This window comes from Toxorhynchites rutilus, chromosome 3 (assembly GCF_029784135.1).
Source record: "Toxorhynchites rutilus septentrionalis strain SRP chromosome 3, ASM2978413v1, whole genome shotgun sequence".
Lineage (NCBI taxonomy): Eukaryota > Metazoa > Arthropoda > Insecta > Diptera > Culicidae > Toxorhynchites > Toxorhynchites rutilus.
The window spans coordinates 126841698-126858964 of NC_073746.1; the positions used below are offsets into that span (position 1 = coordinate 126841698).

At 39.7% G+C, this 17267-nt stretch overlaps 1 protein-coding gene across 19 annotated transcripts in view; it reads right to left on the reverse strand.

The window, feature by feature from the left end:
- Positions 1–17267, reverse strand: part of LOC129775329 (ATP-binding cassette sub-family C member Sur) — a 185822-nt gene that overhangs the window by 34012 nt on the left and 134543 nt on the right. For all 19 annotated transcript variants that reach the window (XM_055779971.1, XM_055779965.1, XM_055779969.1 and 16 more), the window contains 4 exons: positions 2677–2938; positions 2375–2512; positions 1852–1985; positions 1542–1635 (listed from right to left, as the gene is read on the reverse strand). In XM_055779971.1, the coding sequence (XP_055635946.1) occupies positions 1542–1635; positions 1852–1985; positions 2375–2512; positions 2677–2938 (628 nt within the window). The remainder of the gene's footprint in view (positions 1–1541; positions 1636–1851; positions 1986–2374; positions 2513–2676; positions 2939–17267) is intronic.

Sequence of the window (17267 nt, forward strand, 5' to 3'; positions counted from 1 at the left end):
ATTTCGATCCTAAGTGGCATATAGAATATTGTAGTGTTGTTTATGATCGCAAAATCGTACAAAAAACCAATTTGGGAAGAAACTTAAAAAAAGATTTTTTCCAGAAAGCCTTTTTTTGTGATTTTTTGCTTGATTATGGACCACTTTTCGTTATTAGCATAAGTGTAACAAAAAAAACAAATGTGTTTCAATATACTTTTTTTTCAAATTGATTTTCTACAACTTTTCTTCGAAATCATTCCGCTAGAACTAACAGTTTTGAAATTACGATTTTCGTAAAATTTTTTGAATAATTTATTCTCAATCATAGTGGTCAATTACCCATAGAGAAAAGACAAGTTGAAAATAAAATTAAACAGAGAGTTGTTCTTTGAAAGAAATTTTCTTAGAAAGATTGAGCCACCGGTAGACCAATCATGAAATCCGTTTTGTTCTCAACCGAAACGTGCTTCGATCGTATAGTTCCCGGAAAAACTTCACTTGAACACCAAATTTCGACGGTCTAACATGTGGCTCTGTACATTCCTAGAACTTCATGATTAATGTAACTTGGGGAGGCTTTTCGTAGTAGAATTCGTAGTCTATAATCGGTGGTGGAATTGTTTATCAAACAATACCAATCAATATACATCTCCCTCCCAACTGTAATTCCTACAAACATCGGCAAACTCCACTACCACTGTGGGATTAGGCCAAGGACCACGTGGCTCGGGGGTGAACACATCCAAAGAAAACTGATCGGCGACAGCCGTAGGAGCACCCGGAATTCCAAATCGAAACGATGTAAGTTTGTTTTAAGTTTTCACCTCGCAAGCAACAACATAGCAAAGTTTCCTCTCCAATTCATTCTGCTCAGTTTTCACTGAGCTCGGCAGTTCATTATCACTCGGTCGATATCACCAGAGATTCCAAACTTCGCACAAGTCCATCCACCTTTTCGGTTTTTGGCCCTGCTAAGGGCTTTCCCATAGTTACGGGCTTCCATAGCACTTTCTTTTTGGTAAACAAAACGGTGGTGTGGAACACGAAGACGAAGCCCACATAAATTTATCTGTTGATAATTTCACCGAGCGGAAGAAATTTTCTTGGGGAGAACTTTTTCATCTTTTCCACTTTATGCTCTAGTAAAAGTTGTTATTTTAATTGTTCATGGAAGAATTCATTCTTCGGCTGAACCGTTGGCTCCATCGGCTTGGGCCTGGTCTTTTGCACTAATTTTGCGGCTGAGTGAGCTTATGGGAATACATTGTATGGCTACAGATAATGGGTGCTGGGTACAGTATTTCGGAACGCAGACAAATTTCGGGAAGGAAAGTTCGCGGAAAGAGCAAGAATAGCTGCGATCTCGATACAACCCCGAATTAGAAGTACTTGAGAGAAACTTGTTTGGGGTTGAAAATGTTACCCTTCATTTACCTAAGCTGATTCAGAGTTAAGTAAAAAGACTAGGAAACAAACATGAAAACCACAAAGCGGTTTTCATACAGCTTACTTTAATATAATTGATTAATAAGTTGGTAATGCAATCGTCGTTATCTTACCATGTAGTAATCCTCCGCCACATTCATTCGCTGCAAACTTATTCTCGAAACATTCCTAAACAACTTCCATCGCTCACGGGCGGTTTTTCCAGGACTACAGTCGTTGTAATTGCAATGTTATCAGGATGGAACGAAATCAACATGCAAGAGAAAGAAAAAAAAACTAAATATTATCGACTATCCCATAGTACACCGACCATGAAGCTTAATTTCTGGAAACAACAATGTTTTCGCCCAGTTAATGATCTGATTCTAGGAAACTGTGTAGCTCCCTTACAATGGGTAGCGACTAATTACTTAAACTAATTACCTTAATTGTGTCTCATTCGATTGCTGCTCTCTGGTGATAATTGTCTTCCATTGGCGCACCTTTTCCGGGTGATTGTTTTCAATTGCCGATAGCGTACCTGTTGCACAAACGGCGAAACCCTCCATTACAATTATCTGCGGAACAAACCAAGGATGATATTAGCCTCGCAATGTAACATTGTAGCATTAGTAAGACTATGCGATGTATAGCACTGATATAGAAATTCATCTAAATGTTAGAAATTAAATAATAACATGCTTATGTTGTCATGCTATCTGTATCAGAAAATCTTCCTACATCACAAGTCTAATTGGGACACGATGCTTAAATCTATTGCAATAAAACAAACTCAACAATGTTTTGTCTCCATTTCAGTCGATTAAGTCGATAACAGTGATTTAGGATTACCATGTAGTAATCGAAACAACCGTTTCGATAACAATTTACGCATTCAATGCGCTTCCTCAGTGCCACCATCACCATCTACAGATCACCCCCGCAAACAGTCCACCGGACAACTTACATTATCAGCTCTGAACACGAGCTGCAGATCCTGGGTAACCATGATGATTGTCCTCTTCTGTCGCGTCAGCATCCGTCGAATGCCGTTGTCGAAAACAAACTTCCCGACCTCGTTATCCAGCGACGAAAGTGGATCATCCTGCGGAAAGAGAGAGAAAGAGCGGAACAGATAAAAACCCTCCGCAAGATTTATGGCACTCATCTAATCGTTCGATCTGCTCCAGATTTTGCCGCTTCCCGCCCAAATCGGAAAGTACTCCCGTCAGGACAACGCCCAGCACTTTTCCGCCACACATTGCTTACCATAATCACAACGTTGGCCGCTGAGTAGAGCGCCCGGGCAATCACGATCCGCTGGCGTTGACCTCCGGACAGCTTAATTCCCCGTTCGCCAATCTCGCTCATATCGCCGTCCGGCATCAGCTCGATATCGGGCTTGAGTGCACAGGCTTTCAGCACCCGTTCGTAGCGTTTAGGCCGGTACGGCTCACCGAACAGGATGTTGTCTCGCACATTGGCATTCAGCAGCCAGGGCCGCTGAGGGACATAGGCAATTGTTGAATATCTGCAAATAATGATGCCTTTACATTGTGCTAGGACATGGATGAACACAAGTGCACCAGGGGCATTTCCGTTTTTCTTTATGTTTTGCTTGTTTGTTATAGGGGGTAACGATAAATTAAACAGGCGTTCCGGGGGCCACTCGTGAACCTCGACAGAATTATGGGTTGGTAGAACATTTGGATCGGGCCTATAAATAAATAGTTGTCGTAGTTCAGAACGTTCGACGGCACAGATCTAGTTTCCATTATCAACATAGCATCGTTTGTAATTCGGCACAAAATATATGAGTTGCTTTTTGTACAAATACAGTATATCGGAATAGATGATTGCTTTTGTCACTGGGAATAAGTAAATGATTTCACTTTTATATATATATATAAGTTACACGCAGATACACATGGCACCAAAGTACACATTTAGTGCTGAGTTAGGCAAGCGCAATCGATCGTCCGATCGACTTGTCGCCAGGTGTAGGTTTTTGTAGAATAAGCATTTTATTGTAAATTCATTTCGAGCAACAAATAAAGTCAGTTCTGATTTAGACTCCCTTGACAGCAGGTGTGATTCCCTTTTTTAAAAAGAAACTCCACCAGCTGAAATTGTAACTGGCGCCCTCACACGGGACCTTTATATTTGGTAAAAGTATAAGTTCGAGCTGAACGAAGCCACGCTGAGCATCCTGAGGAAGGAACCTTTCATTCCGGACCAAGAGCCGTCCACTGTCAACCAGAGGATTTGAGGGTGAAGGCGCGAAGCAGTGCACCTACCCGGAGCAAGGCGCGTGAAGGCGCGAAGCAGTGCACCTACCCGGAGCAACAAAATAGCACCAAGGACCAAGGCGTTGTCCCGCGACGTTCAATGAGACGTTTCCTGATATTATTGTGAGTACAATAAAAAGAACAGAAAGAAATTAATTTTAAGAAGTGTGAAATCCCAATCATTTAAAAACTAAACTTTAAACGCGACTCGCTTTACTAATTACGAGCGTCTAGACCGGAGCACCTGGGTGCACCCGTAATCGAAACGCTGAATATCACAAAAGTGCTCAACTAACACTAATTAAACAATCTTTAAAAATAGACGAATTGATTAATTCATTAAATTCCCTCCATTTAACAACCACAATGGCAAACCCGATCCCGGATCCCGAACCAATTCCCTCAACCTCAAATTTTTCTCCACGGTTCGTGGTCGATACCTCCTTGTCATTCCACGAGAGAGGCAAAATTCCTGCTGTCGTGTCCGATCTGCCAGATTTTGTGGGAAACCCCAGAAATCTATCCCAGTTCATTCTTGATGTGGAAGAAATCTTGGAACTTTTCCAAGACAAACAAGATTCCTTCCAATATTATCTCATTTTAAAAACTATTCGACGAAAAATTAAAGGTGAAGCTAGTGATATTTTGATCACGAACAACACCCCAAATGATTGGAGGAGTATAAAGGAAGTTCTTCGCCTTTATTACTCTGATAAACGTGATCTGATGACATTAGATCACCAACTAAAATCTACTTCCAGATCTCGAGGTGAATCAATCGAATCTTACTACAGCAAGATCACCGAAATTGTAACGCTGATCAGTTCAGCAATTGTCATGGACGAAGCATGGAAAGGCCACGAGTCAACTCTAATAAAACTGTACAATATGATCGCCCTAGACACGTTTATAAGAGGTCTAGGGGAACCTCTTTCGATGTTCTGCAAAAATTTTAAACCAGAAAGCCTCGCAAGAGCATATCACTATTGTATAGACTATCAAAATTTAGACGCAAGAAATGTTCCTTTCAAAGGACATAATTACGCACCGGCTCCTGCTCCCAGATCTAATATTCCGCAACCGCTTCCACCACCACGGCCTTCAAAGCCATTCCAAATAATAAACCAAAGAAACTTTCAACAACCTATGAACCAAAGGAATTTCCAACATCCCACTAATCAAGGAAACTTTCAACAAAAGCCAAATCTTCCTCCCAAGTTAAACTTTCCCAATAAATACAACACCCAACAGCAGAAAGTAGAACCGATGGACGTTGATCAGTCCATACGCTCTAGAATGGTTGATTACGGTAATCGGCAAAAATTGTCTAGGCCCTCATCGGCCTCGATGCAATATCAGTTACCGGAACCAAAACGAGTAGCGCATCAATTAGAAGAATTACCAACAGAAGAAGAATATCTTCTTCAAACTGAAGATGTGAAAACTGATTATGATCAAGAAGAAGTTTCCAACGAATCAGAAGATGAAAACACTATCAATTTTTTAGAAAGAGACATGAAATGGATGAGCAAATGGTGCGATTAAGAACACAAGTTTCTCCGCTACCTTACATAAAAGTGCCCACGACAAGAGGTGAAATTAAACTTCTCGTCGATAGTGGCACTAACATAAATTTAATCTCTAGAAAATGGGCTTACAATTCTGGAAAAATCGTACATAAAATTCCAAATGAACCAGTAAAGGGTGTAACAGGTAAAGATTACGTTTCCGAAGTAGTTAAATTAGACATTTTTCAACCTATCGTAGACAACAAATTTGAATTTCTAGTCTTCGATTTTCATCCCTTCTTCGATGGTTTAATCGGAACCGAAATAATCTTCAATGAGAGTTTTAACCTCATGACAAATAAAAAAAATTTATATGTTTCAGGAGAAAAACAAAATTTGAAAATTCCTCTATACTTTTATTCCCCAACTCCTTCACAAAGAAGATTAAACAATGTCAACAATTTGAGTACAGTTGTTAGAACATCACATCTAACACCGACTGAAAAACAATCATTGTTTTCCATCATTAATTCATGTCCAGAGGTATTTCACTGCCCTGATAATTCTCTAACATGTACTACGAATGTCGAATGCACTATAAGAACACAAGATGATATACCCGTATATCAGAAATCCTATCTCTATCCAGCAGCTTATAGAGAAGAGGTTGATAAACAGATTTCAAAATTATTAGCTGATGGAATAATAAGACCTTCGAGATCCCCTTGGAACTCTCCTGTATGGATTGTGCCGAAAAAAATGGACGCATCTGGACAGAAGAAATTTCGACTGGTAATCGATTATCGCAATTTGAACCAGAAAACAATTTCAGATCGTTACCCCATGCCGGAAATTTCGAATATTTTAGATCAGCTAGGTGGAAATGGTTATTTTACCACTTTAGAACTAGCTTCTGGCTTTCATCAAATAAAGATGAAACGCTCTGACATAGAAAAAACCGCATTTTCGGTTAACAATGGCAAGTATGAATTTGTGCGTATGCCATTCGGGCTCAAAAATGCACCGGCTATTTTTCAAAGAGCTATGGACGATGTACTTCGTGAGCACATCGGAAAAAGGTGTTATGTTTATATTGACGATTGTGTCATCTTTGGTAAGACGCTAGATGAACACAACAACAACTTGAAAATTATTTTGAAAGCTCTTTACGAGGCAAATCTCAAGGTTCAACTAGATAAATCTGAGTTCCTCAGGAAATCAGTTGAATTCTTAGGCTATGTTATCACAGAAAATGGGATCCAACCGAATAATAAGAAAATTGAAGTAATTCAGAAATGGCCAGAACCAAAAAGTATTAAAGAAATTAGAAGCTTTTTAGGCTTAATTGGCTATTATAGGAGATTTGTAAAAGATTTTGCCAAAATAGCAAAACCTCTTACAAACCTTTTGAGAGGGGAGAGGAATATAGATTCGAAAAAAGCAATCAAACTTGATATCAATGCCAAAGAAAGTTTTGAAAATTTGAAGTCGATTCTTACTGGTGCCGACATTTTAATTTACCCCGATTTCAAAAAACCATTCCTAATTACTACAGATGCATCGAATTACGCGATTGGCGCTGTTCTAAGCCAAGGTGAGATGGGTAAAGACAAACCTATTCACTTTGCATCTCGCACTCTTAATCGTACGGAAGAGAACTTTTCCGCTACGGAAAAAGAGATGCTTGCAATTCACTGGGCACTGAAAGTTTTCAGGAATTATATTTACGGCCAAAAATTTGTCATACTGACTGACCACCAACCGTTAACTTTCTAGTTATCCGCGAAAAATTTTAATGCAAAGCTCAAACGCTGGAAATCTTACCTGGAAGAGCACGACTATGAAATAGTTTACAAGCCCGGTAAATCCAATGTTGTTGCTGATGCATTGAGTCGTTTGCAGGTCAACTCATTAACACCGACGTAACACTCTGCCGATGATGATGATAATAATTATATCATCTCAACAGAAGCCCCTTTGAATGCCTTTCGCCTACAAATAATTTTAGAAACAACAGACACAGCACCCGACGTAATAACCACTAACCCCTTTCCCGGTTTCACAAGAATAACGATAAAAAGGACTAGATACGACGAACCAATTTTAACAGCTTTAATGAAAGAATTTTTTGCATCTTCAAAACTGATTGGTTTACACACAACCGAAGCAATCTTAGGCCAACTACAAGAAATTTACAAAAAGTTTTTCAACCGATCTACCTACCCTCTATAGGTTTAGAAATCTCTCAGCACCACATCGATTATCCCATGGATATTCATACATTGAACAAGTTGCACCACAAGAATTTGGAACGTTTGGAAAAGCTGCAATTGACATCGGAGACACATCATTGGACACTCATTGGAGGATTAACCTCCTCATCAACAATAATGCTTCTGTTTACTTTTTATGTCTTATTCAGGATCAGACGTCAGTCAGCTACAGTTATCATAACAGAAACCAGAGCAGACGAACCGGAGATGGCTAGCAACAATAAACCTACTTTTTTATTCCAACCCCAGTCGTTAGGAGTCTGACCATTGACCCTTCGGACCGTTGAACCAGGAGGATCAACACTTAGGAGGAGGGCAGTTACACGCAGATACACATGGCACCAAAGTACACATTTAGTGCTGAGTTAGGCAAGCGCAATCGATCGTCCGATCGACTTGTCGCCAGGTGTAGGTTTTTGTAGAATAAGCATTTTATTGTAAATTCATTTCGAGCAACAAATAAAGTCAGTTCTGATTTAGACTCCCTTGACAGCAGGTGTGATTCCCTTTTTTAAAAAGAAACTATATATATATACAAAAAAAAAAAAATATATATATATATATATATATATATATATATATATATATATACATATATATATATATATATATATATATATATATATACATATATATATATATATATATATATATATATATATATATATATATATATATATATATATATATATATATATATATATATATATATATATATATATATATATATATATATATATATATATATATATATATATATATATACATACAAAACGGCTCGACCGATTTTAATGAAATTTTACACAAAAAATGTGTTGGGCATGAGAATGGGTCATAAACTATATAACATACCACCGATTACTATGCAGAAACAAATTTTATGAATAATCTTTTTTTTGTATTTTTTTTTCAGTTTGCCTTGAAAAATGCATAAAACCCCATTTTTTACTCTCTCAATCCCATCCCTTATTTTTCCTACTTTTTATTTCGTGATTTTAGTATTTTTGTATATACAATATCCAAATAAAACATTCAACCGCCACTCATTTTTCAAACAGAATGAATTTATTTACGTTGTTCAAAGATAAATATATATATATATATATATATATATATATATATATATATATACGTCCGTTTCATCGAACTTTCATTCACACATGTGCAAGTGACCTAAATTTTCTTGAAACTAGGTACTTTGCCGACATGTTCAAAGTCTTATCGTATGAGCACAACGAATTATTTAAATTCTTCAAATCAGACACTCTCGGTATATAACGAGGTCCTACCACATATACTTAATTCATTATGATCATCATCACTTATCTGCTGCTATATCGGTAATTTGTGCTATTAATAACACAACAATGGAAGCCTCATATCAACTGTCCCGCAGTGAACCGTCAAACTGTGAACATTCGTACAATAGGAATACTCTTACTCCGAAAATGGCGCCAATGTGTAATTACAACATATTTTTCCGATAAGATAGAAATTCTCTTACGCCTAAATGGCTACTGTGTAAATTACAACATTATCGGTTATCGATGAAAAATGCACACGGATAAGGCCGGCTTATGAGATCGGAGGCTTGATAATCTGCACCATCGAAAATATTTTTTTGTTGAGAAAAAACTAATTTATTGGCATAAAAAATACTCATTTTTTCACTACAAATACTACATTTAAATTTGCAAGTCATTCGTGTATTTGATGATGCTTATACATAGTTTTTTTCTGAATTTAGATTGCATACTATCATTTATTAGAATTGCCACCAGTTGCCACCAGGAAGTTTGCTCAAATCATTTGATCTCAAAATAGCGTTCATCGTATCATTGCTGAGTCAATTTCGAAGCTTATTCTTGTTCTTATTATATTCAGAAAAAAATCGCTCGACAGTTGCCGAGAAGTGAGACATAGTGAGCACGTTACAAAAAAAGGCATTGATGTGCCGAAATGCGAGCGAACCGTCAATTTCTTTTAGACATCCAATGTTTATCTAACAATCAAGTTTCTGGGATTTAACATAGCCGCAGTCTTGAGAGTCGGATCATCATAATCAAATCTATTTCATTTGCTTGATCAGCTCCACGAAACAACTGCGACAAATATCCTTTGAAATGAACTGCCTTTCGCTGTCCATTGTTCTGATAACTTCTTCTGCTGCTATTCCAACCTAAAAATTATTGCTGTTTTTCAAATGATTTTCAAATTTAATAACATTGGACATTGAAACAACGTGAGATTCCTCGCAGATATTAGTGAGAATGATCAAACAAAAATCTTTCAGCTTTTCGTGTAGCATCGTGAATTCAGGTTTTTCAGCTTGGAACAAACGATTTAAACTGTTGATCTGGGGAAAGCATACGTCACACCGTCCGTTGTGAATCCTTTCAGACGATCCTTTTAAGGAATTTCGTTTAATTGCGTCCTTATGACAACTGATCAATCATTGCATTGTAAATGCTTTTATGATCAGCAGCACCAAGCGATACTGCGGCGTAATAGTCGTCATGTATTCTAATGTTGCTTTGTTCAAATATAAGAAATTAGCTGACCCCGCAAACTTCGTCCCGCCCAAAATTTATTTTTCGTTATCACATCCACGTCTTCTTACTAAGCGCACGTTCAATCGCAGAACTGTTCATTGATTGATCTTATAATCTACGCTTTAAAATTATTTTTTCTATAAAATGTCAATACTTCTGCCAAAACTCGACATTATAATATCAGATTATTTTCAGACACAATTCTCGTGCGAGATTCTTCATCCTCTTTCAAATAACATATTTCTCCGTTACATGGAATAAATGTGTTGGTGAGCGAAATGACCAATCGAGAAACCCCTCAACTTGATGTATCGTCATCATCGCGTGATAGCAATGCAACAACGATTGCTACCAACAAAATCAGTATATATACTGGTATCATTCTATTGTTCAACACACACCTTTTGGAATACTGAAATCAGTTAGAGAAATCGAGAAGGTTTTTTTGTATTATTGAAATTTATTAATAAAGTTATGAATTTGTTGTGAAGTGATTTCTTCAAAACCGCGCTTTTACTCGTGTACTGAAAATATCCACGATCTAACGGATACGCAAGGACTGCGTTGGAGTTCAACCCACATTTCGGCAAGGTATCCAACCGAATCGGCAGGACTGCATCGGCGATTAACGCTAATACTTTGGCGGGGCATCATCCAATCGGAATCCAGTCGGCAACCCCATCGAGCTATCGAACAACTGGTCCTTCGAACCGGATTCTCGAAGCGATCCAACGGAGGCTATTCCAAAGGAAATTCACCTGGCGCCATTGCAGTCAATACCCAATATAGGATACAATATCTTTCGATATTGTGCAAAATTCGCCAATTTCACTACAATAATCCAATGAAGGAATTGATAATACCATACAAGGCATTGTTCTAACGAACAAATAGGTGAGCGCGGTTCCATTACATTACAAGAAAAATCCCATTTCTGCTCGCGGTTCTTTTTGTGGAATCAGTTTACGTTCCCAACGATAACAATAGTCATTGTTTCTGACTGTTATCATTTCATCTGGAAGAGAAATAAATCCAAGGAAAAGGTCGAAACATCAAATCCGTTCATCTCGTCGTTATCCTTCAACCATCGTTATACCAATCGGTGGTCCATCCAGTAGAACTATTCGGAATAGATTCCTATTTTTCGAAATTGTACGAGGAGCATCTTTAAAGAAAAATAAGGCTCGATTCAAGAGCTAATAGGTAATTAGCTTTCCAAACACCTTATATCGTTAAGCTTTGCTACTTTGGTCTCATTTTTCGAGGGAACACAACATGCCATCTACATCGAGAGCAAAGTCTAATGCTCTAAGGGCGCTGCAGACGAAGCTGAAAGGACTTCAAACATCGTTCAACAACATGTACAGCTTCATGGAACAATACACCGAAGACACTAGACACTCCGAAGTTGCAGTTCGACTGGATAGGCTGGACAATCTCTGGGTCGAAATGACCGAAGCTATTGACGACGTAGAATCTCACGAAGACATGACCGACGAGGAAGAACTATTCGTTAAAGAACGAGTTGATTTCGAAAACCGCTATTTCAAGTTGAAATCGTTTCTCATGGAAAAGACGAAGCAGGACTCAGACGTAAATACGCTCAACCAAACGACTCGCTCTCTCGACAATACTCTCCCTGGACCAAATCCGCATGTTCGTTTACCGCAGATCATTCTCCCAAAATTTAATGGCCAGCTAGACGAATGGCTTTCGTTCCGTGATCTGTACATCTCGTTGATACACGATCAAACAGATCTTCCCGACGTGGAGAAATTCCACTACCTTCGAAGTCAACTTGAAGGTGAAGCTTTGGCGGTTATTGACTCGCTTCCTCTTACCAGGGCGAATTATGCGGTAGCATGGGAACTCCTAACGAAGCGTTATTCGAACTCAAAGCTCCTTCGAAAACAACAGGTTCAGGCTCTTTTTGATTTGCCAAGCATCAAGAAGGAGTCTGCAAGTGATTTACATTCACTTCTCGATTCATTCGACAAAATAGTCAAAACGCTAGATCAAGTAACACCACAAAGAATTGATTACAAGGATCTACTATTATTGCACATTTTGAGCTCACGGTTGGATAGTACGACTAGACGAAGTTGGGAGGAATTCTCTTCCAACAAAGAAGTAGATACTCTGAAAGATCTGGTCGAATTTTTGCAACGGCGAATTAGAATTCTCGAATCACTACCTGGCAGGTTCAGTGAACCAAAGGCTGATCACGTTATACTGAAGTACCCAAGAAAGGTTATACCAATGAAAGCTTGCAATACAATGGTGCGCCCATCTAGCCAACTGAAATGCGTAGTGTGCTCGAATAATCATCTACTGTACCAATGCCCTCAATTTCTGAAATTGAGTATATCGGAGAGGGATAGCATTCTGAAATCCAATGCATTGTGCCGAAATTGTTTTCGGCGTGGACATCACGCGAAGGAATGTAATTCCAGATATACGTGCAAACAGTGTAAATCAAAACATCACACCCTCGTGTGCTTCAAAGCGAAGGCCGACGAGAAACCAATTTATCACACCGAAGTCGAATCAACACCAATGAACCCGAGTGACGTTAACGAAAATCCAGTTAATACGAAGGTTATCAACCTAGCATCCACTACTAAATTAACTTGCGATGTGGCTACAGGTTCACCAACAGGAGTATTTCTACTCACAGCAATAGTGGTTTTAGAGGACGACAAAGGTCATGAGCTGAAGGCGAGGGCTCTGCTAGACAGCGCAGCGGAATGCAATCTAATCAGCAAAAGATTAATGAAAAATCTGATAGTTTGAGAAGAAAGTAGCATGGTTGAAGTTGTTGGCATTCAAGGTTTATCAACCAAGGTTCAAGGAAAACTCGTTATTAAGGTGAAATCACGAGTTTCAGATTTCGTTCAAACTATGGATATGTACGTTTTACCCAAAATTTCGGCTCAAATATCCAAGGCACCCATCGCTACCAATAAATGGAATATTCCCAAGGGCATAGAATTGGCTGACCCAATGTTCTTCAAATCAGAACAAATCGATTTAGTACTAGGAGCGGAATACTTCTTCGAATTTTTCCCTACTGCTCGTCGTATTTCGCTGGGCGATCATTTGCCTTTATTGATCGATTCTGTGTTTGGGTGGATAATTACCGGAAAATATCCCATAAATAGCCCGATTCATTCTGCTGTATGCAACGTTGCACGTTCCAATCAATTAGAAGATATGCTAGAAAGGTTTTGGGAGTGTGAAGAAGTTGGCTTGGATAAAAGCTACTCACCAGATGAAGCCAAATGCGAAGAGATATTCGTGAAAACAACTCAAAGAGATCACGTGGGTCGATATACTGTATCCTTACCAAAATCAGAACTAATTGGAAAGCTAGGTGACTCAAATCAAATCGCCGAGAGAAGACTAATACAATTAGAAAGAAGACTAAATCGAGATGCAAGTCTAAAAGGGGAATATAGTGCATTCCTTGAAGAATACGCAGCATTGGGTCACATGCAGTTGGTTTCAGTTGATGATGGAGAACGTGTTTACCTTCCCCACCACCCAGTTGTGAAGGAGAGCAGCACCACAACGAAGGTGCGGGTGGTGTTTGATGCATCTTCGAAAACAGTATCGGGCCTATCCTTGAATGATTGTTTGTTGGCTGGCCCGACAATACAAGATGATCTCCGTTCCATTATTTTGCGCTGTCGAACACGTCAGGTTATGCTCGTTGCAGACATCGAGAAAATGTTCCGGCAAGTGAACGTTTGCCCAGATGATCGACGATTCCAATCCATATTATGGCGTACTTCTCCAGATCAACCACTGAAAACCTACGAACTGACTACTATCACATACGGAACCAAACCTGCGCCGTTTTTAGCAACGAGAGCTCTGGTACAGCTCGCTCTAGATGAAGCTGAAGCTTATCCATTAGCATCAAAGGCCGTTTTGGAAGATTTTTATGTAGATGATACCATCACGGGAGCAGATGATCCTGATAGTGCCAAGAGATTAAGGATACAATTGCAACAAATGTTATTGAAGGGCGGTTTCAAACTACGAAAATTTGCCTCTAATTTTCCAACAACTCTAGACGGATTACCCAAGGAAGACATCGCTATTCAATGCGATGAAATTAATTTGGACCCACAATCTACTGTTAAGACGCTGGGATTAATTTGGATGCCTGGCAAGGATGTTTTTCGATACCGATTTGAAGTGAACTCACCACCAACTGATATGCAGTACACCAAGCGCAAAATATTATCAATAATTGCCAGTCTTTTCGACCCTCTCGGTCTAATAGGGGCGGTAATCGTATGGGCCAAAATATTTATGCAGCTCCTCTGGCGATTGAAGGGTGATAATAATTGTCAATTATCATGGGATGACACTCTCCCACCAAGGATCGAAAACGAATGGATGCAATTCCAAAAACACATTCCACTACTAAATGATTTACGCGTGGAGCGGATCATCAGTCTGCCAAGGCCTGTTTCCATGCAAATACATATGTTCTCAGATGCCTCTGAGAAAGCCTTCGGATCGTGTGCATACCTCAGAACTGCAGATGCCAATGGGGCAGTGAAAGTAGCTTTGATGTCCTCGAAATCGCGTGTAGCCCCATTGAAAACCCAATCCATCCCGCGATTGGAATTGTGCGGTGCACTACTGTCAGCCGAGCTGTTTGAAAGGGTGGCTAAATCAATCAAATTATCCACAGAGGTATTTTTCTGGACAGATTCGAGTACAATCTTACGATGGTTACAACAACCTCCTTCCACGTGGACAACTTTCGTTGCCAACCGTGTCTCGAAGGTGCAAGCAATAACGAATAAATACACCTGGAACTACGTATCTGGAGAGCATAATCCAGCGGATCTCGTGTCCAGAGGAATATTACCAACCGATATAATCAACAACCAGTTGTGGTGGGAATGGTTGAGAAAAGATGGAGAGAACTGGCCGGAACAGAATTTTCATTCATGTTCTGATGAACTTGAAAAACGACATACTGTATTCAAAATTGATAAAAAGCGGGAGCAGAGCTTCCTTGAGTGGTATTTATCACGTTTTTCAAATTATACTTCTATGATTCGAATAACAGCATACTGGAATCGGTACTTCAATAAACTTCGAAAATCACAGAGAGATCTACTACCAGTCGGAGCATTGACTACCAATGAGTTGCTAAATGCGGAAGTAAAAATTATTAAATTGGTTCAAATAGACACCTTCAATGATGAACTCAGCGCGTTATCACATGGCAAAGGAGTGGCGAAATCGTCACCTTTACGATGGTTTAACCCATACATAGCACATGACGGTCTGCTCAGAGTGGGAGGGAGAATTGGTCAATCGAAAGAATCTGAGCATACAAAACACCCGATAGTTCTTCCTGCGCGACATCCATTCACCAGAATATTACTGCGGTATTATCATACGAAATTAATGCATGCTGGTCTCCAGCTATTATTGAGCACAGTACGCCTCCGATATTGGCCTCTTGGAGGCAGAAACGTAGCAAGGGAAATTTGTCATCAGTGTATTCGGTGCTACCGAACAAAACCAGCGGCCATTCAGCAGTTTATGGCTGAGTTGCCATCGGTCAGTGTCGCACCAACCAAGCCATTTCTAACGACAGGAGTGGATTATTTCGGACCTATTTATGTGAGAGCGGGTTATCGGAAAACAACAGTGAAGGCGTATGCAGCAGTCTTCGTGTGTTTCTCTACAAAGGCTACACATTTGGAGCTTGTTACTGATCTCTCCACAGCTCGCTTCATTCAGGCTCTACGACGATTCATTTCGAGACGAGGGAAATGTGCCAACATCTACTCGGATAATGGCACCAACTTTGTAGGTGCCAAGAACCAGATGAAGGCACTGTTGACAAAATTGAGAACCAAGGAACATCACGACATGGTGGCTAAGGAATGCACGGATAACGGAATGCAGTGGCACTTCATCCCACCCGGAGCACCACACTTCGGCGGCCTGTGGGAGGCTGCGGTACGGTCGGCGAAGCTTCATCTACTGAAGGTACTCGGAGATTCAATCACATCCTACGAAGATATGACAACACTATTGGCCCAAGTAGAATGTTGCCTGAACTCCAGGCCTTTGACTCAGCTTTCTGATGATCCTGGAGATCTGCAGCCTTTGACTCCGGGACATTTTTTGGTGGGCTCGTCCCTCCATGCTTTACCTGACGAGGACTACACCCACATTAAACTCGGTAGATTGAGCCAATGGGAAATAGTACAGCGACGCCTTCAAGACTTCTGGAAGCGATGGAGGACCGAGTACTTGACTCAACTACAAGGCCGAAGCAAGTGGTGGAAGGCACCTGTAGGAGTGAACGTCGGTCGTCTTGTAGTAATACGAGACGATAATCTACCACCCATTCGATGGAGAATGGGACGAATCATCGAGATACTCCCAGGATCGGATGGCGTTGTTAGGGTGGTTTCTCTCAAGACAGCCAATGGAATTATACAGAGACCTGTTCAAAAAATCTGTTTGCTGCCAGTCACAGAAACGGATGAAACCCAAACTGAAGAGGATATGCTGAAACTCCGGTCGCTTCAGGGGGGGGCAGGATGTTGGTGAGCGAAATGACCAATCGAGAAACCCCTCAACTTGTTTGTTTGTTTGTTTGTTTATTGTCTAGTAGCGTAAGATATGAATCTTATGAATAATTTGCTACCTCCGGTTTTAAAATTGGCACAGACATAATTATAATCTATCCTATTCTTTACTATCGTTATAATAAAATTCAATTTACTCGATTCCAAAAATTTATGCAGCCACTCTTGAAGATTGCTTCCGAACTTGATGTATCGTCATCATCGCGTGATAGCAATGCAACAACGATTGCTACCAACAAAATCAGTATATATACTGGTATCATTCTATTGTTCAACACACACCTTTTGGAATACTGAAATCAGTTAGAGAAATCGAGAAAGTTTTTTTGTATTATTGAAATTTATTAATAAAGTTATGAATTTGTTGTGAAGTGATTTCTTCAAAACCGCGCTTTTACTCGTGTACTGAAAATATCCACGATCTAACGGATACGCAAGGACTGCGTTGGAGTTCAACCCACATTTCGGCAGGGTATCCAACCGAATCGGCAGGACTGCATCGGCGATTAACGCTAATACTTTGGCGGGGCATCATCCAATCGGAATCCAGTCGGCAACCCCATCCAGCTATCGAACAAAATGTTTGATACAGAAAATGTGATAG